We start from the raw sequence: 27,958 nt of genomic DNA, 5'->3' as shown, positions 1-27,958 counted from the left end.
CGTGAAGCAAAAGTGAAAATATCACTAATTGTACAATGAACAACACGCAAAATAGAACCCAGCCAAGTATCACCATTAAACAACTTCTTTGTACGTCAGGCATTTTCAACACACGAATGATCGTAAAGGTGTTTTACATTCCTAATAAACAAAAATTTGCCACACCAAAATCAAATTCTTGGAATAGTAGCGAGAGACTTGCCGAGCGGAAATCGAATTCGTGTGATAAAAATGATTAGAATAGACCAGGCAAATTGTAAAATTAAATTTATTGTAACGTTTCGTCTTTACTCAAGACATCTTCAGACAAACACTAAATAGGATGTTCAACATCCAAACGTTACAATAAATTTAATTTTACAATTTGTCTTTTTTTGGTCTATTTCTATGGCTCTAATCAGAACTTTATGTTGGGCATTAATTTTTATCACACGAATTCAAATTCTTGGAAATTGGAAAATTTCCAACTGCCCGATTGTAATCAACACCATGACGTCACTTATCTCTTTAATTAGCATCATGCCACCAGCAGCATCACCTTCGTGATCCATCCATAATATGTCGACAAATTATTTAATTACATTAAAAATCGTTAAAATAAAAACACATAGGTAGAAAACATTTATAAAAAACACCTTCATCAAAGACGTGCTGCCTATTTCGGCTACAAATTTTATTTGCAAACATAGCATGAATAAAGTGAACAATGTTAAAGGCTTTATACTTAGGTTGTGACAATATCCTTTTACATGCATCTAACTGTTCATTAAAAAATAACTGAAATATTTGTCATGCAAGACGAGTGGCGTTTCTTTCAAATCATGACAGGCAAAATAACAACGTCGTTTATAAGATTGAAATTTTTACTATCTTCTTTAGTCCTGATGCATTACATACTTGATGATAAAAACATCCAACGTACCATGGTGCATAGTGACGTAGATTTCATTGATTCTTGTATGTTTCCCTGGTGATGTTTTACTGTCATACACAGTTGGCTTAGGGCAAAACTACAAGCTGTAAGTATTACTACACATAAATCAACGTTGGTGTTTTAGTCACAAAAAAACTTTCCTACATATACACATTGTAAAGATATGAATAGATTATGTTCCACCTTTTTCCTAGATATAAAGTTGCAACGTCAGTCCTCCATGTTTTCAATTAAACCATCCTCAATGTTTTCAGTAAAACCGTCAATATTTTCAGCAAAACCATCCTCAACACCCCATTCTATCCACTTTTTCAGGATACATAACTCCACAACGCCAACAACTAAAAATATGATATTCTTAGCTATAAACACTGAAGCTTCGTATTTATAATCATGCCAAACAATGGAACGTAAAATGAGAAACGGTATATTGATGCCAAACATCTCCATAATACCATGGCCAAAGCGAATTGAAGTTCCCTTTCTTTTCTCGACGTTTCCATCCGGCTTAAACTTATTTCGAAACAAAGTAAAAAAAGAGATCAAAAATGATAAACAAAGGAAGACAACGATGGCCCTTTCCAAATGGATGCTTAAATGAAATAGTCCTTCATGGTGCATCAAAATGACTTCCAACATTTCGATGCCATCAAAAATATTCAATGCAGAAAATATAGACAGTGATAAAACATCTTTACGATATCTTGGAGAAATGGTCAACTGTAACATGAGAATTAACAGCATAGGAGCAATGGAAAGTGTTCCTTTCAATGTGTTGATACCAAGAGTCATATCTTTGGTAAGATTTTTGGCGACTTTAAAGAATATCATTGCAACAGATACGGTGTAAGCAACAATATAAACACCACAAACAATCCAAACATAACAAATTTCTTTATCTCCTTCAGCATAAAGTTCTTGACAAGACTTATGTTTTTTGCACCTAATGAAGAGCATAAAAACTATGACCGCAAGAACAACAAGGAAGTACAAAACAATGCATGCTATAAGCGATGCAGAGTTGTGATAATGGTGAAGCAAACATGAAAATATCACTAATTGTATAATAAACAACGCGCAAAATAGAACCCAGCCAAGAAACACCATAGAACGACTTCTTTGTACGTCAGACATTTCGACTTATAAATTAAAGTAATACGTGCTTCAATACAAGAAGTATAACGTTGTCTCTAAAACGCCAATTCTGATAAATTCAGCCAATGTGTAATACATATCTACGTGGAATAAATCACACCATGAAGTCTGCATCATTCATCCATAAGAAGTCGACCAATTGTTCAATAACCTTCAAACCATTTAAAAAGGAACACAATCGTAGCAATATTCATTAAAAACACTTTCACCAAAGTTATACAGCCTGCTTCAGCCACAATTTTTACTTGCAAACTTATTATAAGAGCATAGTGGTGAACATGTCATCTCAAGGATTTTAAACTGCAACTGTGGTGCTTTTCTATCTATATACAGTTAGCAGTTCAATAAAACGACCTAAATATTTGTCAAGCCAAACGAGTAGCGTTTCTTTTCAATCACGACAGGCAAAATGACATCATCCTTTAAGAGTACGGTAAGATTGCATTTTTTAGTCCTGATACATTACATACTGGATGATAAAAATCATCCAACGTACCATGGTGCATAGTGACGTAGATTTCATTGATTCTTGTATGTTTCCCTGGTGATGTTTTACTGTCATACACAGTTGGCTTAGGGCAGAACTACAAGCTGTAAGTATTACTACACATAAATCAACGTTGGTGTTTTAGTCACAAAAAAACTTTCCTACATATACACATTGTAAAGATATGAATAGATTATGTTCCACCTTTTTCCTAGATATAAAGTTGCAATGTCAGTCCTCCATGTTTTCAATTAAACCATCCTCAATGTTTTTAGTAAAACCGTCAATATTTTCAGCAAAACCATCCTCAACACCCCATTTTATCCACTTTTTCAGAAGACATAACTCAACAAGACCAACAAATAAATATAAGACATTCTTAGCTATAAACACTGAAGCTTCGTACTTATAATCATGCCAAACAATGAAACGTAAAATGAGAAAAGATATATTGATGCCAAACATCTCCATAATACCATGGCCAAAGCGAATTGAAGTTCCCTTTCTTTTCTCGACGTTTCCATCCGACTTAAACTTATTTCGAAACAAAGTAAAAAAAGAGATCAAAAATGATAAACAAACGAAGACAACGATGGTCCTTTCCAAATGGATGCTTAAATGAAATAGTCTTTCATGGTGCATCAATATGACTTCCAACATTTCGATGCCATCAAAAATATTCAATGCAGAAAATATAGACAGTGATAAAACATCTTTACGATATCTTGGAGAAATGGTCAACTGTAACATGAGAATTAACAGCATAGGAGCAATGGAAAGTGTTCCTTTCAATGTGTTGATACCAAGAGTCATATCTTTGGTAAGATTTTTGGCGACTTTAAAGAATATCATTGCAACAGATACGGTGTAAGCAACAATATAAACACCACAAACAATCCAAACATAACAAATTTCTTTATCTCCTTCAGCATAAAGTTCTTGACAAGACTTATGTTTTTTGCACCTAATGAAGAGCATAAAAACTATGACCGCAAGAACAACAAGGAAGTACAAAACAATGCATGCTATAAGCGATGCAGAGTTGTGATAATGGTGAAGCAAACATGAAAATATCACTAATTGTATAATAAACAACGCGCAAAATAGAACCCAGCCAAGAAACACCATAGAACGACTTCTTTGTACGTCAGACATTTCGACTTATAAATTAAAGTAATACGTGCTTCACAAGAAGTATAACGTTGTCTCTAAAACGCCAATTCTGATAAATTCAGCCAATGTGTAATACATATCTACGTGGAATAAATCACACCATGAAGTCTGCATCATTCATCCATAAGAAGTCGACCAATTGTTCAATAACCTTCAAACCATTTAAAAAGGAACACAATCGTAGCAATATTCATGAAAAACACTTTCACCAAAGTTATACAGCCTGCTTCAGCCACAATTTTTACTTGCAAACTTATTATAAGAGCATAGTGGTGAACATGTCATCTCAAGGATTTTAAACTGCAACTGTGGTGCTTTTCTATCTATATACAGTTAGCAGTTCAATAAAACGACCTAAATATTTGTCAAGCCAAACGAGTAGCGTTTCTTTTCAATCACGACAGGCAAAATGACATCATCCTTTAAGAGTACGGTAAGATTGCATTTTTTAGTCCTGATACATTACATACTGGATGATAAAAATCATCCAACGTACCATGGTGCATAGTGACGTAGATTTCATTGATTCTTGTATGTTTCCCTGGTGATGTTTTACTGTCAAAAAAACTTTCCTAGATATACACTTTTGTAAAGGTACACGAAATTTATTATGTTCAACTACTCTAGATATGAAGCTGTAATGTCAATCCTTCATGTTTTCAAAAAAACCATCCTCAATGTTTTCAGTAAAACCGTCAATATTTTCAGCAAAACCATCCTCAACACCCCATTCTATCCACTTTTTCAGAAGACAAAACTCCACAACGCCAACAACTAAAGATATGACATTCTTAGCTATAAACACTGAAGCTTCGTACTTATAATCATGCCAAACAATGGAACGTAAAATGAGAAAAGATAAATTGATGCCAATCATCTCGATAAAACCAATAATAATTGATGTCCTTTCTCTTTTCTTGACGGTTCCATCCGTCTTAAACTTATTTCGAAATAGAGCAAGAGAAGAAATTAAAAACGACATACAAGCGAACGTAATGATGGCCCTTTCAAATGAATGTTTAAATGAAATAGTCCTTCATGGTGCATCAAAATGACTTCCAACATTTCGATGCCATCAAAAATATTCAATGCAGAAAATATAGACAGTGATAAAATATCTTTACGATATATTGGAGAAATGGTCAACTGTAACATGAGAATTAACAGCATAGGAGCAATGGAAAGTGTTCCTTTCAATGTGTTGATACCAACAGTCATATCTTTGGTAAGATTTTTGGCGACTTTACAGAATATCGTTGCAACAGATACAGTGTAAGCAACAATATAAACGCCACAAACAATCCAAACACCACAAATTTCTTTATCCTCTTCAGCATAAAGTTCTTGACAAGACTTATGTTTTTTCCACCACATGAATAGCATTAGAACTATGACCGCAAGAACAACAAGGAAGTACAAAACAATGCATGTTATAAGCGATGCAAAGTTGTGATATTCGTAAAGCAAAAGTGAAAATATCACTAATTGTACAATGAACAAAACACAAAATAGAAACCGGCCAAGTATCACCATTAAACAAGTTCTTTGTACGTCAGATATTTTCAACACACGAATGATCGTAAAGGTGTTTTACATTCCTAATAACCAAAAATTTGCCACAGCAAAATCAAGTTCTTGGAAATTGGGAAATACAACTACATCAAAATCAAATTCTTGGAAATTGGGAAATACAACTGCCTAATTGTAATCAACACCATGACGTCAACCTAAGTCTCTTTAATTAGCATCACGCCACCAGCAGCATCACCTTCGTGATCCATCCATAATATGTCGACAAATTATTTAATTACATTAAAAATCGTTAAAATAAAAACACATAGGTAGAAAACATTTATAAAAACACCTTCATCAAAGTCGTGCTGCCTGTTTCGGCTACAAATTTTATTTGCAAACTCAGCATGAATAAAGTGAACACTGTTAAAGGCTTTATACTTAGGTTGTGACAATATCCTTTTACATGCATCTAGCTGTTCATTAAAAAATAACTCAAATATTTGTCATGCAAGACGAGTGGCGTTTCTTTCAAATCATGACAGGCAAAATAACAACGTCGTTTATAAGATTGCAATTTTTACTATCTTCTTTAGTCCTGATACATTACATACTTGATGATAAAAATCATCCAACGTACCATGGTGCATAGTGACGTAGATTTCAATGATTCTTGTATGTTTCCCTGGTGATGTTTTACTGTCATACACAGTTGGCTTAGGGCAGAACTACAAGCTGTAAGTATTACTACACATAAATCAACGTTGGTGTTTTAGTCACAAAAAAACTTTCCTACATATACACATTGTAAAGATATGAATAGATTATGTTCCACCTTTTTCCTAGATATAAAGTTGCAATGTCAGTCCTCCATGTTTTCAATTAAACCATCCTCAATGTTTTCAGTAAAACCGTCAATATTTTCAGCAAAACCATCCTCAACACCCCATTTTATCCACTTTTTCAGGATACAAAACTCAACAAGACCAACAACTAAAAATATGATATTCTTAGCTATAAACACTGAAGCTTCGTATTTATAATAATGCCAAACAATGGAACGTAAAATGAGAAACGGTATATTGATGCCAAACATCTCCATAATACCATGGCCAAAGCGAATTGAAGTTCCCTTTCTTTTCTCGACGTTTCCATCAGGCTTAAACTTATTTCGAAACAAAGTAAAAAAAGAGATCAAAAATGATAAACAAACGAAGACAACGATGGTCCTTTCCAAATGAATGCTTAAATGAAATAGTCTTTCATGGTGCATCAATATGACTTCCAACATTTCGATGCCATCAAAAATATTCAATGCAGAAAATATAGACAGTGATAAAACATCTTTACGATATATTGGAGAAATGGTCAACTGTAACATGAGAATTAACAGCATAGGAGCAATGGAAAGTGTTCCTTTCAATGTGTTGATACCAAGAGTCATATCTTTGGTAAGATTTTTGGCGACTTTACAGAATATCATTGCAACAGATACGGTGTAAGCAACAATATAAACGCCACAAACAATCCAAACACCACAAATTTCTTTATCCGCTTCAGCATAAAGTTCTTGACAAGACTTTTTGCACCATACGAATAGCATAAGAACTATGACCGCTACAGATACACAGATGTACAAAACAATGCAGGTTATAAGCGATGCCAAGTTGTGATATTCGTAAAGCAAAAGTGAAAATATCACTAATTGTACAATGAACAACGCGCAAAATAGAACCCAGCCAAGTATCACCATACAACGACTTCTTTGTACGTCAGACATTTCGACTTATAAACTAACAAAATTCGTGCTTCGATTGTCTCTAAAATTGAGAGGCTCTAATTGTCTCAAATGTCTCTAAAACGCCAATTCTGATAAATTCAGCCAATGTGTAATACATATCTACGTGGACTAAATCACACCATGACGTCGGCATCATTCATCCATAAGAAGTCGACCAATTGTTCAATAACCTTCAAACCATTTAAAAAGGAACACAATCGTAGCAATATTCATGAAAAACACTTTCACCAAAGTTATGCTGCCTGTTTCAGCCACAATTTTTACTTGCAAACTTATTATAAGAGCATAGGGGTAAACATGTCATCTCAAGGATTTTAAACTGCAACTGTGGTGCTTTTCTATCTATATACAGTTAGCAGTTCAATAAAACGACCTAAATATTTGTCAAGCCAAACGAGTAGCGTTTCTTTTCAATCATGACAGGCAAAATGACATCATCCTTTAAGAGTACGGCAAGATTGCATTTTAAAGTCCTGATGCATTACATACTGGATGATAAAAATCATCCAAGGTACCATGGTACATAGTGACGTAGATTTCAGAACTCAAAGATTTATTGATTCTTTTATGTTTCCCTGGTGATGTTTTACTGTCATACACAATTGGCTTAGGGCAAAACTACAAGCTTTAAATATTACTGTACATAAATCAACGTTGGTGTTGTAGTCACAAAAAAACTTTCCTACATATACACCTTTGTAAAGGTACACGAAATTTATTATGTCCAACTTCTCTAGATATGAAGCTGTGATGTCAATCCTCCATGTTTTCAAAAAAACCATCCTCAATGTTTTCAGTAAAACCGTCAATATTTTCAGCAAAACCATCCTCAACACCCCATTTTATCCACTTTTTCAGAAGACATAACTCCACAACGCCAACAACTAAAGATATGACATTCTTAGCTATAAACACTGAAGCTTCGTATTTATAATCATGCCAAACAATGGAACGTAAAATGAGAAAAGATAAATTGATGCCAATCATCTCGATAAAACCAATGATAATTGATGTTCTTTCTCTTTTCTTGACGGTTCCATCCGTCTTAAACTTATTTCGAAAGAGAGCAAGAGAAGAGATTAAAAACGACATACAAGCGAACGTAATGATGGCCCTTTCCAAATGAATGTTTAAAGGAAATAGTCCTTCATGGTGCATCAAAATGACTTCCAACATTTCGATGCCATCAAAAATATTCAATGCAGAAAATATAGACAGTGATAAAACATCTTTACGATATATTGGAGAAATGGTCAACTGTAACATGAGAATTAACAGCATAGGAGCAATGGAAAGTGTTCCTTTCAATGTGTTGATACCAAGAGTCATATCTTTGGTAAGATTTTTGGCGACTTTACAGAATATCATTGCAACAGATACGGTGTAAGCAACAATATAAACATTGCAAACAATCCAAACATAACAAATTTCTTCATCTCCTTCAGCATAAAGCGCCTCGTTCTTCCGCAACATGAACAGCATGAGAACTATGACCGCAAGAGCGAGGAAGTATAAAGAAATGCATGATATAAGCGATGGCAAGTTGTGATATCTTTTGAGCAAAACTGCAAATATCACGGATTGTACAACGAACAAAGCGCTAAACAAGCACCAGCCAAGTATCACCATAAAACGAGTTCTTTCTACGTCAGACATTTTCGACACATGAATGCATGAACGTATAATATACATGTGTGTGCTTCAGCTCAACAATGTCGCCAAAGTAGATAAATACGTAATAAATCTACGTGATTTAAATTTACATCATGACGTCAAACATTTTTATAAACGAGTTTTATCGTTCTTCATAATTTTTCGATACATCGATAAATCATACAATAACATTGAAAACGTCTTCTTAGAAAATCATTCGTAAAGAGAATTTGCATATGTTGAAAAACATCCATCAGTATAAAAATGATGCCAGCTGTTTGAGGTCAGTAAAGCCAAACACTATTTGCATGATACAATTGAGGTCAATAAACTCAAGGGTACTCTTTGTGTACTGCGTTTGCGGTGTATATTCTTTATCATACTCTATTATCCTCTAAATAAAGCTATATTAAAAATAATCCTACCTTTTCATTATTTGATTCTTGACCGCGTCCTGCTTGAAACAGAGTCATTTTGAAGAGAATTTTGGCGTAATGATATCCGTGGATTTAATTTACAGGCTTGTACCTAAACAAAAACCGTTTGGTAACATAGTTGCAATAATTCCATTCTTCGTAAAACCATTTCTTGTACAAGCATTATGTTACTAGTCGCCAAAATTGATTTGTTCATGATTACCAGTCTCATAAATTGGTAACCTCTTTTAACATTGGGACAGACGTCGTAGATGTCAATAAATTGTTCGAATAATTATTGTGTTGTAAATCTTTATCACTTACAGGTGATGTAACATTCCATTTCCTTGGTTTTGGTGCCCTGGATGGAACAAACAAGAAAAAATATCAAATAAGAAAATTATAACTTTGTGTAAAAGAAAACAATGTGTATAAACCGATTTCGTTTCACCTAAACGATGTTTTAGACAAAAATCTAATTTTTCCTAAAAAATATTTCTAAAGTTATATATTTTTTTCCAAAAAATTATGTGCAAGCAATGAGGAAGAATTGAGACAAATCCAAAGTCAAAGACGATTTCCCCCATAATGCAAAAACAAATAAATAATAAAGGTTTGCAAAAGTATAATATTCTCCACATAACAATATTCAAAAAAAGAATTCTTACTGCAGCACGGGAGAAGGTAAACATAAAACTTTCTTCTCTTTACACTCCTGTTTTTTCCTGTTTGAACTTGTATTGTACGAGCCTACATTAAGATATTAAAGATATTTATGAATTTTTCACGATGAAAAAAAATCAAGAAAAGAAAAACACTACATACCTTGCGTTAGTTTAGAAACATTTACAGGTACTAGATTAAGTATTGGCGAAAGAGGAGTCGTAGCGAACGAGATTCTTGACATGTGCATTGTATCACCTAAAAAATATTTATGTTTTAAAGTTAACACGGCATTACATCATCAACTATCAGAAACAAAAAAGTTCCTTAGTCAAATAAAATGTCCATGAAATTTCGACATACATTCAGGAGTGCTAACTGCCCTGACAGTGCGTCGATTTGATGACTTTTCATTGATCTAAAGAAAAAAACATTTACGTGGTATTGAGAAAACTAATCACACAAAAACTTTTATTCTACTCCATAGAACACAAAATATAAAATAATGTTAATGTGATATTTATGACGTATAATCCAAGATTTAGTATTTTTTAAATAAAAGATAAAACAACTAGTGCAAAGATTGAAATTACTTAGATTCTTCAAATGAAAGTTATTACAAAATGGGCATTTAAATCAACGACGTTTTTATGGTTTTATTTAACTTTAGCTTTACATTATCCCTGACAGGATGATAGGGATACATCCACGTGTATAAATCTGTGTATCTTCAAAGATCAAATAAACTACATTGAGACTTAAGTCTACCTCTTCATTCTCATCACTCCGCGTTAAGGTCTTTGATCCTGGTTTCTTTTTAGCCGTTTCTCCATCTCTGCCAGCCGTATTTTGCAAGTTATTGTTTACATTCCTCACAGATCCAACGGAAGGAAACCGAGATCGAGCTGCAGTTAATTTGTTCGCTTCCTCGACTGCTTTTCTGGCGGAGTTCAATAAAGCCGAAGCAGCAAGAGTATGATGACAAGTTGAAGGTTTAGGTGTCACAGGCTGATCAACGTGTATATCATCTGAAAGATTATGGATCTATTCGAATGTAATTAATTTTGTAACATTGTCATCAAGGAACACTTAGAATTGTATATTATTTCAGCCATCCCCTTTCAGATCAAAATATAATAAATGCTGTACTAACAACGATTATTTACAATCGTGTGGTTAATTCTTTATCCCTTTTAGCCGAACAATATCATGATGTCTATATATATGTGAAATATATTAATATGAAATGCCATGCTCAGAACTCGCCACTATATGAATGTCCAAGAGGTTAGTTCAGTGTAAAGGTAAGTTTACACCGTGACACCAGCGATAAACACCATAGTTGTCTTTATCATCTTAAGGTCCACGAGTAATTTTATGTAAAATTTCCTGGCAGCAGCGCTGCTAAACATTTTCCAGCACTACAATATTCACATGGTAAAAAACTTCGTACTTACCAGACAGCGGAATAACCATCTTTCCACCAGGAGTACGAAGTTGTGGAGTAGCAAAATCCCCGGTCTTTACAGGAGTTTCCAGTGATGGAGCAGAAGTAGAACTTTTTCTAGATCGATTAACCTTCAATTAAGTTTTAAAAAATTTAATGCTTGAACGTTTTGATGAAGATATTAACCGTTTTATGGTTAACCACATGTTGTGGCTCATTAACGTACAAGGTCAGATAAACTTGCTTTCTCTCGTCGTTTTTTTTCTAACGCTTTCTGTTCTTCATCAAATTTCCTCAAATCAAACTCAATTTCCTTTGCAAGTAGACGGTCAGCAGACAATACATCTACAAGAAACAATGAAGGGGGTGGGGGGTTATGTCGAAATTGCTGTTCATGATAATATTCCCGCCACATAAATTGACTAAAGCGAACGATGCCTTCTACCTTGAACCTCCGTGCTGTAATCTTTTATGATATCCTTAAGACACAGCATTAAGTCTTTAAGAAGAGGTGACCGTTGTTTTTCAAGCTAAAACATAAACAATACATGCTGGCTCTCACACATCAAATGATCAACTAAAAAATAACATCCACAGCCTGTTCTCTAAAAACTTTTTATGCATCAGCTAGGCTTTACAATACACATACACGTCAATAATAGCTTACCAAGTTCTTTAGTTCGATTATTATGGGAATAATATTTTCTATCATGTTCTTTTTAACAATCTAAAGTCAACAAATTATGAACATTAAAAAGCTAGGCTACACAACATCATTTGTAAGACGAAATTGTAAGCTTTTCATATCTGTAATACCCGTCCCCAACAAAATGATATGAAAGCTATGAAAACTTTATAGTAAAGCCATTCAATTTGAACCTGAGTGAGAAATTTCGTCCGGGCAGATGCTATAGCAGCACCAGCTTCATCACCTTCATCAGCAAGATCTTCAGCCGCAACAGACTGCGTGGAAGACAGTTTGATATTCTAATAAAATACAATGCAAAGAGAGAGATAGTGAAAATCAAGAACAAAATGACATCAACCAATGAGCACAGTAATGCAGAGAATAAGTAGTTGAAAAATTTACCTTAGTAGAAAGAATCGCCAGAGCATCTTTAAGAACAGATTTAGAATTATCGTTAAACTTTATGGCACCATCTGTAAATCCACCAAGTATCTTAGAAAAGTAGAAATAGTTTTTGAGAACCTACAGGAAACACTTCTAAAATTTCGGATGTTTGAGACTATAACTTTTCTCTCTCCGAGTTGACGGTCTATAATCTCTATGGAATGGATTTTATCAATTTTTTCAGTTACACACCTCTTGACATAACTTTCCAATTAAATTAAAACGCTGCTCATCCGTCGTGTGATCGAGCAAGAACTTGTAGATAATCATTCGTTTACTATAACGTCCATCAACACAATAATATATAAATATAAATAACCACACGCATCATTTTTCTAACAGAACGTACCCTGCCTTTTCTCTCCTTTCAATGAAAACAATTCCTTCTCTTTTTCTGTTTGGTGAAACCGGTTATATACTAAAGATAAATATGATTAATCTCACTTGAAGAAAAATCAATACAAAATTACGTGTTTACTAATCAACTAACCGTTGTGTTCATCAAAAGCGTTGAAATGGAAAATAGATTCAATGAAATGTTGATGAAACATGCCAGGATGGCGAGTTAATAGTAAATGTACCATACAAAACTCCGCTTAAATGGAAACAAAAAAATTTGATTATAAACATCATGCAATTGACTCATTAAGCAATTACTGGTTGAAAATCATTTGACCTACCAAATTTCCTTATGTCAACGTTTTCATCAACCAAAGCAGTAATAAAACGGAAAAACAGCGGACCTCTCCATTTGACATAGTCCTCCTTTTTCAAACAAAAGTATATAAAATTAAAAAAGCATCCACTATCAATATTTTTCATGGAGTAGAGAAAAAAGTTATGTAGAGCAGAAGTATACGTTATGTATAGCTACTTAGATTATATCATATAAAATATGATATTTACAGCATGCACCTTTCGGAAGAACATTAAAATTTACCATATTCAGTTAAAACTTGTTTTGTCTACATTTCGATCTATAACATGCAGCTAACCAACAGATTAATACGGAAATGCTAAACTCGAATAACAAAACCAACTTTTAACTCCAATTTATAGCAATAAAAATGAACACAAATTACACACGTAACGGCTGGGTTACCTGCAGCAAATGTGTGAGCATGGTTAAAGTTTGTTTACGTATCAACGGTTCTTCATCTCTTAAACCTCTTGCAACATTTGGTATGTAACGGTCGACAAGATTCGTGTACCTGAAAAAATAAATTGCTTTACTTCAAGATTCGTGTACCTAAAAAAATAAATTGCTTTACTTCAAGATTCGTGTACCTAAAAAAATAAATTGCTTTACTTCCTATGTCCTTTTCTTGACGATTTGTTAAAACAAATTTCAGAGAAAAGATAAACATCACAAAAAACCTTACACTTCATACCTAACACACAAGTCACAAAGGACAACAGTGATGTTGTTTCTAACAGCTGGATCTTGTGAAGTATCCATTTCCTTTGTCAGTGCAGCTATACAATCCTTAGCTAAAGTTTCATTCTGCAAACACAGTTTTCCTATAAAAACATCACAGTAAAATATAACATCAAATTTATTGGGATGAGCTTTATTCAAAATTAATCTCCGCTAAACACTTGAGAATAGACTAATAAACTAAAAAATGAAAAAATATTCCTATGATCACTGAAAAACGTTAAATAGTAAAAAAAAAGAGTTAAAATTACAAAAAATAATACCGAGAGTAATAAAAGCGTGAGCCTTGACTGTTGGTGTCAAAACACATCCTTGCAGAGGAACTGGTGTCGATTGCCCGCAACCTAAATAATAATTCACGGGAGGACATATACGATTTGATTCATAAATATAGATCAAAGAATAATGCAAAGTTTCTAAAGTAAGTCCAAATTAACACATGGAAATGCTATAAATTGTTTGCTCTCTTAAATCAACTAAATGAATATCGAAGTGTTACCATGAAACTTGCAACATATTGACTTCGATAATGTAAACAGAATTTCAGCAATTTTGGAAGAAACGCAAAATATGATAAGATTCCACCCCCCAAAAAAATATAACAAGGATTATCGGACACCCTCTGACAAGTTAACTCTATGATATCTGATGTATACAACGACATGATGTAAATTTTCGCCATTCATCACAATCGTGCAATTTCTTTAAAAGTGATCATTAATCGTCCCATTTTATCATCTTCGTGGTTTTGACGTGTGATTGAGGCTAACCCTTTTCGTTTACAATCGACAATGGAAAACAACATCATCTCATTTCGAAAACAACATCAGTTCATACAGTCTACGCACCTTCAATTCGTGGTGGCGTTATGATCATTGATTGAACGACCAAGTATAATCTTTTGTTGCAACTACGAGGGCACAACTATAAAAAAACATGTAAAATGTTTGGGTTTTGGTTATTGTAATGGAAAATATCGGTGATGTTTGTATAAAACAATAAAAAATCTTCTCATAAGACTCGTATACCAAAGCAACTTCGCCAATTGAAAAAAGATATCTTATGATGGCACCTTCATCAACACAATCATCTAAATGAAAGAAAAGACAGGCGATTTATTTCACAGATTTCCTTCCTAAACAAACTCATTACTTAAGTGGAATTATTTATGCACAATGATATTTTTATACAACGAACCTGAATCTGGGTTAAGTACAACATTAGATAAATACGATTCAGACATGTTAAGCAATTCATTGCACCATCGATCAATCTTCCTCTAAAATAATAGAAGTGTCAATACAAAATAAAAAACATCAGTTTTGGGAAAGCTTACAAACAGTACAAACGCATCAGGAAGATGGTAAGAAAGTTGATTTTTTTCATACAAAGCGCATGTGCAACTGAACCAAATATATAAAAAAAGAACATGCAGAAACCCACCAAGAGTCATAATTCTATGCATTACTTAAACACATCTATAATATGTACGTATACCAAACTTACATCGCCCTTCGGGATGGATTCGCAGAGCTATAGAAAGAAGAGATTAAGGACGAAGTTAAAAAAGAGCTTTGTCTGTGTGCATATTACAGACATGTTATATGTATACCTTAAACAAAGCATTCATTGCAGAAACTATGATTTCAGGAGCGCAGGTAAATGAAGATAACTTTCTTTTTAATGTCTCTAGAAGAAATGAAATAGTTCGTCGATCAATTATCACTTGTAAGAACAACAAAGACAAGAGAAGATGGTAAGCATGAAGATCAAAACACAAACCTGCTAAAGTTTCTTTACTTTCAACCGGAATGGTGACAGCAATATTTTCTAACACTTTAAGGCATCTACAAAGCAATTTGTCGTTGCCTGTAATGAAAAAATTAGTTAAAAGACCAAAATCTACCACATATCTTTCTCTCTTGAAAACAAATCACATACCGTCTGCCATATACTTGACGCAGCAATTAATTATCTTTTGAGGATCCAATTTTGATTTTGATGACGAAATCTCAGACAACAATAGCCAAGCCGAGGAGGCATATGCGTTTTCACGTTGATTCATGATTGCGTTCACTTTATCTGGGGTAAATTTACCTTGCTTTGACCAGTAATTGCACACTTTCTGAAAATAATGTCTGAAAAACAAGGTATGCATTGAGCACAGGTGTGTTACTTGTCATGATAAAACATTCACATCAAGACAATTCATTTCGTTTAAGTAACTTTCTTAAATGATAAAACATATTCAAAATGTCAATTGGACAACAGAAATTTGTAGTTGCTCAAACAGTTACAAGCAACATAAAAAACATGCATGAAGGAAGTTGCCATAATCAAAAGTTTGCAAAATCTCAGTTATTAAAAATTGTTTTACTATATACCTTAACTCTTGGCCCGACTCGCCTGCTATCAATTCCAACAAATTCCAACTTAATAGTTGTTCAGCGCCTGTCGTTTCCATAGAAATATTCTTCAAAATTATTCCTTCCAAAATGCTAAGACATTTCTCTTGCGCTGAAGTCTCTCGATCCGTCACCAAAGGCAAAATGGCATCCAACCAAATCCTATAATATGACATAAATATAAGAAACATCGCAACATTGATCATATAGTCTCGAGCCTCGGGTAAAATATTGCAGGTTCATAAATAAGAGTACTAAACATCCAAATTGTCATTGTTTTTACTGTTAATGCAATGTCATACAGTTATTCTGGGTTTGTTAAACAGTTAACAGACAATAACAAAAATGTAAAAGCGGTAAAAAGTTAAAGCCTCAAGCTAAAACAGAAAGTCGTCACAAAAAACTAATGCCCGGCAATAACGTTGGCCTAGAGAGACTAGAGTTTCCTTTCATCAGCCCTGAATGCGCAATGGCTCTTGGGATAAAAATTCTACGTACATCAACTTACCGATGCATTAGAGACGAGCGGGAGTTTTCATTTAACAAAGATGTTATGGATATCACAGCTTGCTTGCGAACTGATAATGCCGAATCCATAGTCCTCTCATGTAGCGTCCGAAGATCCTTGATGAAAGAAAACAAATTTTTTTATGAATGTAAAGTAGGGAAAGCAGGAGGAATTAAACATAAACACTTATTTATTTTTTGAAAATGTATTTTACTTGTTCATTTTTAGGGATCAATGGATCCAATGACAATTGAAAACCCACAAACTAATTATTGAATTAATCATTCACATGAGGACTTTGTGAATCACGGATGGGATCAATGATAAAAATAGTTACAACTGAGATTTTGACAAAACCTTGATCAGCAAGTTTTTCTCTGCTCTAGAATATCAAAACAACAAAATACGTACGCTCATTTACTTGAAATAATTTTACCTTTTCACAAAGCTCATCACTATTGATTCTTATAATGGACTCTAACACCTACAAAAGATAAATAATAATTATAATTAAATTTATTTTACATCAGCTTTCAGCGACCTTATACACACCTGAATAGCAGCTTTTCTTACAAGAACTTTTCCATCCGAAACTCGTCGTCTTATCATTGCAGAAACGTTCATTTGACGGGAAGCTGTTTGGATCAACGAAACAAAATATGAAATCATCATGCATGGAAAAGAAAGTCAATGTTCTAATGTCGGACATAAATAAGACAAATGACAAAAACCTAGCAACAGAAAATCAAAACTTTTACGAATATATGATGGACAGTGGGAATTAACATCCATATGAGCAACATGTATGACCATGGATAAATATGAGGTATAAAGAGGTATATCAAATGTTAAACATCCATATGAGCAACATGTATGACCATGGATAAATATGAGGTATAAAGAGGTATATCACATGTTAAGCATCCATATGAACAACATGTTCGACGATGGATAAATATGAGGTATAAAGAAGTATATCAAATGTTAAACATCCATGTATGAGCAAGGACAATGACGATGGATGTTTTACGCGAAGAATGATATAAAAGACAAGACATCCTATAACATTTTCATGCGTATCAATAAGTTAAATCTTCAAGCATATTCTTCAAACTTCTGGAAATTCAATGGAAACCATTTGAAAAGCACAGAACAATCGACACTTACGGTTAGCTGGACTAAAATCTGTTGATGAACAATTATTCATACTGCCATTATTGATGGGTGTCGTCAGTAATTTTTTTACCATGGATTTAATTACATCATTAACTGAACAAATACATTGAGCTAGATGAGAGAGAGCTTTAGCCCGAACCCTAAAAATAATGAAAGATGTTGAAGAAGATTGTCAAAAAAAGCAAATGAAAAGAATACTTCAATGTCGAAAACAAATAAGAGAAATTAAACTTACGTTGGTGCTTTATCAGAACATCTAGCAATGATAAGTTGAAGTAAACTAAAATACGAATAACGAGAAGCTCGTTCTTCACTCACATCTGAAATAAAAAAGTTTAGCTGCTATCATTTTCTCTGATGTTACAATCATGACCTATCTTCAAAAAAATTAATAACGCAACAGCAATGTTGTACCTGATGATCGAGTGAGAATACAAAAGATGACATCAAGTGCAAAAACACGGAAACCAATCTTCATTAGGAAAGGAAAATAGTTAGAATGATTATAGCAACTGGAAATGAGAGTGCTTTATTTAACTATCACTCGTGCGAAAAAAACCTTTGAATTTTTAGAGTATTTCTTGATCCATTCCATTAGATCATTAAGTTTTTCGCTTGTAAATGATTCAATTATGACAGTTAATGCCTAAAGTAGTAAAAGAGTATTTATAATCAAGTGAAATCATCCGGCTAAAGAAGCGCAACAAATGAAAAAGTAACAGTACACTGGCAAGTGAATTCCTAAACTCTGCTTGATCAGGAACTTTCATGCATAAATGTTGAACAAGAACTCGAACCGCCGGCAGAGAACTCTCTCCGTTGTCTTCAATCATGGAGCTGTCATAATGAAGAATATTGTCGTGAGCCAACAATCTGGACAGGGGAATTCAAAAATACCCATTCTTTTACTGAAACTCACTAAAAAAACTGTTCTCGTTCTCTGTTCTTCATTCATCACTACATACACTGACACACGTTATCTTAGTTTATATTTTAGGTAGTGTAAAGTCTGTTCTTGTTCTCTGTTGTTCATTCATCACTACCTACACTGATACACGTTATCTTAGTTTATATTTTAGGTAGTGTAAAGTCTGTTCTTGTTCTCTGTTGTTCATTCATCACTACCTACACTGACACTTTATCTTAGTTTATATTTTAACCAAGTGGTTTGATAAATGTTTCAACTCGAACTGTGTAACATAAAAAAAATTACTATGTTATTCGTCAACCTACGCACCGCACAAAGTTAACTGAATTGTCTTTCACAATCTGCTTTTCTTTTGTAATGGAAATGGCTCCAGTTGATTCATTCCCATATGTTGATAAAATGTTAGGTAAAAGATGCTTAAAGATCTATATATAAAACAAAAGAACATAAATCAACAGAACAAAATCGATTAATTACAAAGCTAACAAAATGAAGACACAAGGATCATTCTACTAAAGTCACCTTACGCAAATTTTGACCAACATCTCCATGCAATGGTTGGATAATACATTTCAAAACCTGACAACATTGAAACAGAGTAATTAAGTATTTATGAAAACAGCAAAGATGAGAGGTGGCAGAGATGTTTTGGAAACTCAGGAAAAAAGAGAAATATTAAAGAATCACAACAAGTTAGTATACTAGATCTCATCTCTGAAAATATTAATTTCCTGATTACCTTAAATACGAGATAACTTAAAGAAGTCTTTGAAGATCTGAAAAATGAAATAAAATATTTTTTAACAGAAGAGTTGAAAAAAGCTAAAGACTACAAAAAAAACATTCATACACAGTGTCAGCACAATTTAACTCAACAGGTGAAGGCTCTATTCTAGTCAGATCAACCAAGATTGATCTGACATGATCCAATGTTTGTCCACAGTCTTTGAGTGAGTTAGAATGAAGAAATTTAATAAGATCCTGCAATATATATCACATGACATTTTTATAGTTATTCTACATGATTAATAAGATAAAATATGTTAATTTTACAGGAAAATCCATTTTCATGCAGCTTCATATTTATAATCCTTACATACATTGAAATACTTCACCAAACAGTTTCTGACTTCCATAGTCATCTTTGGTACATCAAATAAACCAAGTTGTGAGATGTCTTCACAAACATTCCTTTCATTAAATGAGTGATCCAAGTCATCACCCATGTCATTGGCCAAATTCTGACCTAAACAGTAAATCAAATTTCCTTAAAGCAATCACCAAAAATTTGTATGCAAATATCACATGGATTTGCTAGAAAAACTTGTCATCCTTCATTACCAATGATACGTCTTGATTTTCGGCTAAAGTTGCTCTGTAGTAATTGCCTACGTTTTCCATTTGTATTGTCTAAAACAAATTTGTAAACTCATCATTATGTAAAAGGTTTGTTCATGAGAAGTACATAGATATATTATATTTTGGTGTTTTAGTTTTGATCATTTTTGACCAGTGTGCGAATTAGTTTAGAAAAAACAATGTGTAATTTTTTTGACAAAAGTGTTTCTTTATAGGCATAATCAAATTGATATTACATTAATTATTATATAGCGCTAATTGCTAAATTAATATTTTCAAACGTGAACAAATTCTTATGATTTACGACAGTGTTTTTCGTTAAAACCGCTATTTTTGCACATCGTTTGAAAAAGTGATGTGCAATTGTTTTCATTTTAGCTAAAATGATGTGCAAATTGCACATTGCACACTGTTAATTTGCACACTGTTTTTGACTAATTACAAATAGCAAGCAAACATGTCTTCAAACACACAAATTGCTTAACTTGAAACACATCACAAAATTTTTAGAATTTCATTCAAACTCAGCAACAAAGTTAAGAATTTATAACATGTGTCCACAACACTAATACTTTACCACAGTTTGGCCAATATTGCAAAACATCAATTGCTTTTTGAAAGATTAAAGGATGAAATATCTTATATGCACCACTCCCTATGAAGAAATATAACATCACAAAACTGGATCTATACTAAAACCACAAAAAGTGTATCAAAGATAACACACCAGGAAGTTGGTTTAGTAATATATAAATATTTGAAGCCAAAATGGATGACTTCAGCTGATATCCAATTTGGGAATTCTAGAAAACAAAAACATATAGATAGTCAAGGCATAGTGTTTATATAAATAATGGTGAAATGCTTTTCCAAAAAATTATAATGACTCTATGTAACAATAATAGTAGCATAGTACAGAAATTGGTACTTGAACCAATAACCAAATGGCAGCCACCTAATGTTACAAGTTTATTTGTTTTAAGCAGCAAAGGTTTCTGTGAAAAATCTAGGATGTGAAATGATTTTTCCACATTGGAAGAAAGTTTATAAAGTGTAAGTGTAACGTTTAAGAACATTTGGCCGAACAACTGAATGAAGTACACATGATGAAAAATGATACTGAATTATTGAAATGGTGCAATAATTTGAGGTACCTTATTTGAAGAATGCATAAAGGCATACAATAATGCAACCAATGCATGATGAGACAGTTCGTTTTCAACTAAAACAGCCCAAAAACCTAGCCAAACATATTCATTCAATTAATATAAAACGCAATACAAAGTTGAGTTAAAAATATACATTTCATTTATTAAGTTCAAAATTTGAATCAGAAAACATATCTGAAATAAGAATGCGCTCAAAACTGTTCTAAATTACCTAAAGGCTGGCTGTCGGCATCACATTTCGACCAAGTTTCGACGACTTTTAACACAGAAATCAAAGTATCACTATGTGATTTAGGAGAATCCGATTCATCTAATAAATTATCTGGTAAGTTACAAGCTTCACAGAAATCTGTTTGCCAAACTTCATCAACCCAAGTCTTAGATATCGCAGGTAAACAAAGTTTAAACAATACATCAACGGTGGAATTAGCTAAATTATCTTCCTCCATGTTAGATATCTTTCTATTTCAATTTCTTCTTCCCGCCTTTTGCTCTTCATGTTTCCATTTCACAAAAACACACTTCCATAGGTTCTTCATCATCAATTTTCTTCATGCAAAATACAATTAAATGACGCAAAAAAATAAAGACAAAATGTTGGAGCGCATAAAAAATTTGGAAATCTTGGAAAAACCTGAGATAACTTTCAAACGGCAACTTTCGAAAAATCCGTTTTTTCCTTTTAAAAAAACAGATGAAAACCGTAAGTACACGCCCATAGGAAAAAAAATCAATCTTCACTACATGGTGCAGTCTAAGCGAAAAATAGCTACCTCATTATAAAAATGAGTAACAGATGAAAGTGCAAAAAAGCATGCTTTTTAAATTTCAGATTACAGTTTGGATTTATGTGATCGAAGATTTTATTACGGAGTACTGTCCACAATAGTTGTTATCGTTACAACAGTAATACTGGTTGCTTTTTATGGAGCTGGAGTGAGCAAAATCTAATGATTCTATCACAATTTAAATACATGGTTTTTACGAGAATAGTATATTTGTGCGTATAGAGGATTGCCAAAATTTAGCTCTTAAAAACTAAGAGATATGCATGATCAAATAACACATATACTTTCTTAGGAATACATAATTTTTTCTTTACTTCTTATCCTGATCTGTGGCACAATGGCTTGGGAAAGTCGTCATCAAGGAAGATGTGTTCTTGATTCTAAAACTAGACATTATTCTTTCTTCGAGAACGGACATTTGATTTACAATGGAACTTTCAATAATGTCTACATACGACTGAAAGAACAAAAATATGGTTAGTGGAACTCTACTCACAGAAACTTTACCGAGACTTACTGGTCGATAAACCATAATAATCAATTGTTCTGCAAAAAGAGGAGACCCTGGATCTCCTGGAACACTGGTGACGATTTCGGTGACACACTGATTATCGCCACAAAGATTTTCCAATCCAAGATCCTAACAGAGATTTCTAACGAAACACTTATAAAAGTCGTTGCTAAGTACTGACAATAAACTACACTACACGTGATTTTCAGATGCAGGCAGCGTTTACTATTACGTTGTTTTCAACGGTTTCAACATCCACGAGCAAAAAATCACATCGTACACAACGAACAAAAAGGTGAGAAAATAAAAGAAAGCGAAATGACTGTGACAGCCGTACATTACAGCTAAAGTGTCACATTTTTGAATGACAACAGTACATTTCACATCCCCTATAGAAACTACGAAGTCTCGCCAAAAAGTTAGCAGCAACTTTGGACCTCAACTACTTTGATTCAAGAACTTACTCTAAAGATCATATCCTTTTTATATTTATACAAAAATAACTTTACCTACAAAGAAATTTGCGTTGGTAATCTTACATGTGAGCCGTCTTGATATGTTCATCAACTCAATTGAACGATTTTCCTTAATTCTTTATCACATGTTGTACGTCATCCTCGACCGCAAACAAAAATGTCAGCGTCAAGTACAAAACGAAACTTGGACACAGAAATGAGTGTTGTGTAGTTGCTCAAAATGAAAATTAGTTTGTATTATATGTAGGACCATAAGGGAAGGGACATACATAAACTTAATTTTAACAAGTTGGTGTTATTTGCCATTCTTAATTTTACTTTTACGACCAATCTCCAAATCTTTAATCTTAACATCCAATTTCTTTTCCAAAAGCGTGCGCTTTGCTGCAGTTTTCTGCGAGATTTGTTTGCGCATGCCAATACCAGACCGAGTTTGTTCTTTGACAACCTGATGACAACCATGATCCTCGGGTAAACGATGTCCTATGCAATACATGTTGTTGCAATAACGACATTTTTGTCCCAGAGTTAAAACACTCTTTTTGCATTTGCTAATAGCGCACTGCGAGTCATTTTGACGAAATTCTGCCAAAAGTTCATCAAAATCATCCTCCTGGTTCTGTAAGTCGGATTTTTTAACGCCAGACTGTTTTTCCTGCGACTTGCTGTTTTTCTTTTTGCGTGCCACACTGTTTTTCGATCTGAATCTTTGATCCCGACCTCCTTTACCAATGCCAGTAGCGCCATCGGTTTGAGTTTCTGGTCTATTATATTCACATCTTATTTCATGTAAAAATATGTTGGAAGACATCATTTCCTTCCCGCAGTGTCCACAAATAGCCATGTCATCTTTCAACTGAGATTCATTTACTTTCGTGTTGCATACGGACTCTGTTTCAATTTTCTTCGTTTTTATTTCATCTATAAAAAATAGCAATAAAAAATGAAAGTTTAGTTTAGAGAACATAATCAATGAAAGAAAGGTTATATTCGAAAAGCTCACACTCAGTACGACACATAAATTTCGCTGCCAGTAATGAATGGTAAATTTATTACGCCATCAACAGCAAGATTGTTACATTAATATTTCATTTCAAACAATAAATCAAGTGAAAACACCGTCTTCATATAGAGGTGTTATCATGAAGCCTCACTCAGTTAGTGTGAGGGAGCTTTTAAAATACAGACGATATTTCTTACTAAATATGGACGACCAACAAAATTATAAACATCAGTAGAAAACTCGAGGCTTACTATTAAGCTCACCCTCCTCCTTCAGCATTGATTTCTTCGACACAGCAATGAAACGTTCATTTCCAACACCTCTACTCTCATGCTCGAGCCCAAGTTCCTCGGCCATTGAGTGAACTGTATAACGTTCCTTCGAACTGAGATGACTGGGAAAGACAAGGTGCGTCATAGTGGGATCAATTACAAATGTCTTAATTTGAGCCTCAAGTTTTTCAATATCATCCTGTTCACAAACATTGTTTAAATTCTCTTGTGAATTATCATTTGACCTCACTTTCTTTTGTGAAATCTCTGATGTGTTTTGTTTAGTTCTCATTGTAGATGTCCCTTTTGTAGATTTGGTTGATAAGGCTTTGTTAGTTTTGTTTTTCTTGAGTTTTTCTGCGTTGGAAGATTTTGTGTGGTTGTAAGTGCCTGAGGGAATTAAAGGAATGAATAACATTCGACAAAAGTTTGAGAATGATTTTTTATAAAAACAGCAATTTAATACCATAGAATATACGTACCTTGGTAATAAGTCGTTTCACCAATGTGATTTCGGTATTGTTCCGCTGACCAAGTTTCACCATGATCGCTGATGTATTTGACCAAAGAATTGAGAAAAGAATCGTGACTGATCGTACTTGAATCGCCAACAATCATCAACTGTCTTCGAGCCCTCGTAACAGCAACATTCATTCGTCTTCTCTCCGAAAGAAATCCAATATTACCTAGGTAAAAATCAAATATAAATTTTACAATTTTCACGAAAAAATGTTTTTATGGAATCAAAAATACCTTTTGTGTTTGAGCGCACCATTGATATGACAATAACTTCTTTCTCCCTCCCTTGGAATCCATCAACTGATCTGATCTCAATTGCTGGGAATCTGGAGGATAGCCGTGATCTTAAGAGTTCAACCTGCACGAAAAAAGATATATATTTGTACTGTCTATTTATAAGATTAAAAATAAATTTATTGTCAGGTTTATTCAACCTGAAGATTGTAGGGTGTAATAACACCAATATCTTGCTGTTTGACATTACTATCTATCAATTCCTCTACAAGTGCGAGCACAACATCTGCTTCTCCTTCATTTCCTTTGGATTCCTCATCTTCAGTCTGAAGCTCAAATAGGTCACAGCCAGCGGTATCAATCATCAATAAAGGTAGCGACACTAGTTCTGTGTCACTCACCCATGGTAAGTCTGATAGCACGTGTTGCGCCACAGATGAGTCAGCCAGAAGTTTTCCATCATAAAGTTGCTGTGATGCCCACTGCATTATTTTATCATTCATTCTTGAAATAGAGATGTCCATGAATACAATGAAAAAAGTCATTTAAGTGAACTAAGATAACATGTGTCGGTGTAGGTAGTGATGAATGAACAACAAAGAATGACAACAGTTTTTACACTACGGAAAACGTAAACTAAGACTTTCCTAATGTTCTTTTGCTGCAAAGTTTCAATTTTCATACCTATATTGAGTTGTCAGCATATAAACAACCTTATCTCCAAGCATTTTTATAACTCTTTCCATCAATGTCACTCCCAGTCCACGTTGTGCAGCTTCACACGACGTAATGGTCGGCGGTAATTGTTTATGATCTCCAGCTAAGATACACCTATTGACGTACAGGATATGTATAAGTTTGGAAAGCAATCATTAACTACCATTGCATCACTACTTTGATTCAGAAACCTTAAATATAACAAAAATACAATTGCTTGTTTACATCTCTCACCTTGGAGCCCATTGTAATGGTATCCAGCATGCAGCTTCTAGTGCTTGAGCAGCCTCATCAATGACCACAAAATCAAAATGATCTTTTGGAAGATGTTTCAATGGACCATCATCACATGCAGATATATTTGTTGACAGAATAACCTCAGCATTCTGGAGGACTTGTTTCAGGGCTTTTCCTTCACGTTTTCGCAATTCTTTACGCAATATTTTGATTTCTGAATGCAGCTTTGAACGATCGCCAAAATTTCTTGTATCATGAAGTTTTCTCTAAGGAGCAATTACAAAAACTGCTTTAATTGTAAATTTAATAACATGTCTGTGAGATGAATGTCAGTATTGTTAATATTTGGATATTTACTACTGCAGTGTTGATGTCCTTTCTCACATCTTTGACAATGCTTGTTTCATCGGATTGATTAAGGATTGCGTCAAGAGAGTAGGCCTGTAGTTTATCCATTAGTCTGGCTGGATGTCCTAAACGCACAGCCTGGCATGGAAAAAGAGAATGTTAACAGTAATTAATTGAGAAGTACACACTTACATACAAGTAACAATTTCACACCTTTATTTTAAAACATGCTAACCGTTCCAATATATTATCCACAGCCACATTAGATGGTGCACAAGCCAAAATCTACAAAAAATAAAGTAAACAGGCTAAAATTAAACCAGATTTACTGAATTGCAGGACTAAAATGGTAAATTTTTGAAAACTTGTTAACATCCTTACTTTCATGTCATACTTCTTAACAGCCTGAATGATAATTTCAATAATTGTTGTTGTCTTTCCTGTCCCTGGTGGTCCATGAATGATCCCAATATCATGACAAGTCAATGCAAACTGAACTGCCTCTTGCTGACTTACATTTAGACCTGGATTAAAATATTCCTGATCATGTTTCAAATGAGAGCTTTTTACAAGATTTTGAATGTTAAGAGGTAAACCCAGAGAGGTGTTACCAAAGAGGACGGATATCAATTGTGGCGAGCAAAATCTGGCAGATGGCATTTGACCCAGAGATTCAATAGTTCTGAAGACAAAAATTCAAAATTTAATGCTTATAAATGATATGCAAAAAGCCATAGCATATGTTGGAAACCTTTTCATTCTCTTGAAAGTGACATCATTCACCAAACGAGTGACTTTCATCAAACGATGCTCATCAATCAATTGAGAATCAAAAGATTCATCAAATGCAATAACAATGGACGTCTCCGATACGCTGGTAACAACACCTGATGACAGTTCATCTATATTATTCTCAGTAGAAGAATAAGAGAGGCCAGCAATATCACCTTTAATAACAAAAATTGTAATTCATTCAGAGTTTTTCAATAGACAATACATCAATGATCTACAGTAAGCATTTGGTAGTACATATGAAATTGATGAAACTCACCAACAGTAAAGCAATGTGCTGATAAAGGTGATGTTTTCTTTTTCTGACCTTTTCCATTCCCTAAAGTCAGGAGAGTTCGGCCATACAAACCGGTTCTCCGATCATACAAAACCATCTTCCGCAAGCAAACACCCTTTTTCTCTAATCTATCACATTCTGTGTTTTCGTAAATAGCCCTAGATTCGTCGATTTCTGTTTGTCTTTCTAAATTCAACAGCTCTAGAGTTTCTTTCACGTACACATTCAGATCCACCATTTTGAATCTAAACACTTCAGTTATGACTATAAGTCAGTGATAAAAAACGAAAATAGAACTACTTCTTTCTTCTTTCATAATTTTCTTATAAATTAAATAATCTTTGGTATAAATGCGTGTAATTGTCATATTCTTTTTGTTAATACAATCTTAAGAATGGGCTGCAAGTGTTAGCCAAACAATTTGACAT

General features: G+C 33.7%; 7 protein-coding genes across 9 annotated transcripts; 1 reads left to right on the top strand and 6 right to left on the bottom strand.

Annotated features, from left to right (window-relative positions):
* Positions 1–658: 658 nt before the first annotated feature.
* LOC124453493 lies at positions 659–2,068 on the bottom strand. Its single transcript, XM_047004309.1, has one exon. The coding sequence runs from the start codon at positions 2,066–2,068 to the stop codon at positions 1,145–1,147; it is 924 nt and encodes a 307-aa protein (XP_046860265.1). The 3' UTR covers positions 659–1,144.
* Positions 1,192–22,958, bottom strand: LOC124453491 (condensin-2 complex subunit D3-like). The gene is made up of 47 exons (XM_047004307.1): positions 22,259–22,958; positions 21,568–21,818; positions 21,342–21,427; positions 20,915–20,990; positions 20,765–20,842; positions 20,170–20,238; positions 19,929–20,074; positions 19,679–19,809; positions 19,568–19,604; positions 19,351–19,407; positions 19,138–19,253; positions 18,626–18,737; positions 18,460–18,546; positions 18,315–18,372; positions 18,136–18,220; positions 17,892–18,040; positions 17,277–17,359; positions 17,161–17,208; positions 16,725–16,840; positions 16,196–16,378; positions 15,753–15,949; positions 15,594–15,680; positions 15,424–15,500; positions 15,318–15,344; positions 15,009–15,090; positions 14,840–14,901; positions 14,660–14,735; positions 14,075–14,155; positions 13,765–13,894; positions 13,476–13,584; positions 13,054–13,138; positions 12,864–12,968; positions 12,719–12,791; positions 12,566–12,650; positions 12,332–12,421; positions 12,121–12,228; positions 11,909–11,968; positions 11,687–11,771; positions 11,468–11,586; positions 11,252–11,372; positions 10,563–10,822; positions 10,158–10,212; positions 9,957–10,052; positions 9,800–9,881; positions 9,456–9,492; positions 9,141–9,243; positions 1,192–1,275 (listed from the first exon to the last, which is right to left on the bottom strand). The coding sequence occupies exons 1-46, from the start codon at positions 22,330–22,332 to the stop codon at positions 9,148–9,150; spliced, it is 4,527 nt and encodes a 1,508-aa protein (XP_046860263.1). The 5' UTR covers positions 22,333–22,958; the 3' UTR covers positions 1,192–1,275; positions 9,141–9,147.
* Positions 4,184–5,123, bottom strand: LOC124453492. Its single transcript, XM_047004308.1, is given in 2 exon segments — positions 4,184–4,766; positions 4,769–5,123. Coding segments are annotated over 2 exon segments (729 nt in total). The 3' UTR covers positions 4,184–4,392.
* Positions 5,619–7,539, bottom strand: LOC124453597. The gene has a single exon (XM_047004385.1). It carries the CDS (start codon positions 7,039–7,041, stop codon positions 6,124–6,126), a length of 918 nt encoding a protein of 305 aa, XP_046860341.1. The 5' UTR covers positions 7,042–7,539; the 3' UTR covers positions 5,619–6,123.
* LOC124453596 lies at positions 7,599–9,124 on the bottom strand. Its single transcript, XM_047004384.1, has one exon. The coding sequence runs from the start codon at positions 8,752–8,754 to the stop codon at positions 7,816–7,818; it is 939 nt and encodes a 312-aa protein (XP_046860340.1). The 5' UTR covers positions 8,755–9,124; the 3' UTR covers positions 7,599–7,815.
* On the top strand, positions 22,331–23,158 carry LOC124453490. The gene is made up of 4 exons (XM_047004306.1): positions 22,331–22,348; positions 22,437–22,620; positions 22,865–22,950; positions 23,051–23,158. Exons 1-4 carry the CDS (start codon positions 22,331–22,333, stop codon positions 23,156–23,158), a joined length of 396 nt encoding a protein of 131 aa, XP_046860262.1.
* On the bottom strand, positions 23,128–27,904 carry LOC124453592 (DNA-binding protein SMUBP-2-like). 3 transcript variants are annotated; one of them, XM_047004379.1, is made up of 13 exons: positions 27,513–27,904; positions 27,213–27,408; positions 27,073–27,143; positions 26,843–26,985; positions 26,675–26,746; positions 26,471–26,599; positions 26,111–26,379; positions 25,844–25,990; positions 25,360–25,663; positions 25,160–25,283; positions 24,889–25,092; positions 24,386–24,796; positions 23,128–24,052 (listed from the first exon to the last, which is right to left on the bottom strand). In XM_047004379.1, the coding sequence occupies exons 1-13, from the start codon at positions 27,766–27,768 to the stop codon at positions 23,427–23,429; spliced, it is 2,952 nt and encodes a 983-aa protein (XP_046860335.1). In that variant the 5' UTR covers positions 27,769–27,904; the 3' UTR covers positions 23,128–23,426. The 3 variants fall into 3 exon arrangements, with proteins under 3 accessions (XP_046860335.1, XP_046860333.1, XP_046860334.1); XM_047004377.1 differs by having other exon boundaries at positions 26,843–27,143; XM_047004378.1 differs by having other exon boundaries at positions 24,398–24,796; positions 26,843–27,143.
* Between the last annotated feature and the right edge of the window lie 54 nt (positions 27,905–27,958).

This window comes from Xenia sp. Carnegie-2017, unplaced genomic scaffold (assembly GCF_021976095.1).
Source record: "Xenia sp. Carnegie-2017 unplaced genomic scaffold, XeniaSp_v1 HiC_scaffold_25, whole genome shotgun sequence".
NCBI lineage: Eukaryota > Metazoa > Cnidaria > Anthozoa > Malacalcyonacea > Xeniidae > Xenia > Xenia sp. Carnegie-2017.
Note: the sequence above shows the minus strand (reverse complement) of the source record. Positions and strands in the feature narration are given on the sequence as shown.

Bases quoted from the DNA above. Each gene is read 5' to 3' on its own strand.
- LOC124453596 (XM_047004384.1), bottom strand. From the start codon at position 8,754: ATGTATATTATACGTTCATGCATTCATGTGTCGAAAATGTCTGACGTA.
- LOC124453491 (XM_047004307.1), bottom strand. From the start codon at position 22,332: ATGTATTTAAATTGTGATAGAATCATTAGATTTTGCTCACTCCAGCTC. The intron at 15,681-15,752 runs GTATGTGATTTG...TTTTCATTACAG, and splicing joins CGTCAAGTATATGGCAGACG to GCAACGACAAATTGCTTTGT. The intron at 10,053-10,157 runs GTATGTCGAAAT...AATATTTTTTAG, and splicing joins GGCAGTTAGCACTCCTGAAT to GTGATACAATGCACATGTCA.
- LOC124453592 (XM_047004377.1), bottom strand. From the start codon at position 27,768: ATGGTGGATCTGAATGTGTACGTGAAAGAAACTCTAGAGCTGTTGAAT. The intron at 26,380-26,470 runs GTAAATATCCAA...ATTGCTCCTTAG, and splicing joins AGGACATCAACACTGCAGTA to AGAAAACTTCATGATACAAG. The intron at 25,093-25,159 runs GTATTTTTGATT...ATTTTTACCTAG, and splicing joins GGTGCGCTCAAACACAAAAG to GTAATATTGGATTTCTTTCG.
- LOC124453597 (XM_047004385.1), bottom strand. From the start codon at position 7,041: ATGTCTGACGTACAAAGAAGTCGTTGTATGGTGATACTTGGCTGGGTT.
- LOC124453493 (XM_047004309.1), bottom strand. From the start codon at position 2,068: ATGTCTGACGTACAAAGAAGTCGTTCTATGGTGTTTCTTGGCTGGGTT.
- LOC124453490 (XM_047004306.1), top strand. The intron at 22,621-22,864 runs GTTAGTGGAACT...CGTGATTTTCAG, and splicing joins ACTGAAAGAACAAAAATATG to ATGCAGGCAGCGTTTACTAT. The intron at 22,951-23,050 runs GTGAGAAAATAA...CATCCCCTATAG, and splicing joins CGTACACAACGAACAAAAAG to AAACTACGAAGTCTCGCCAA.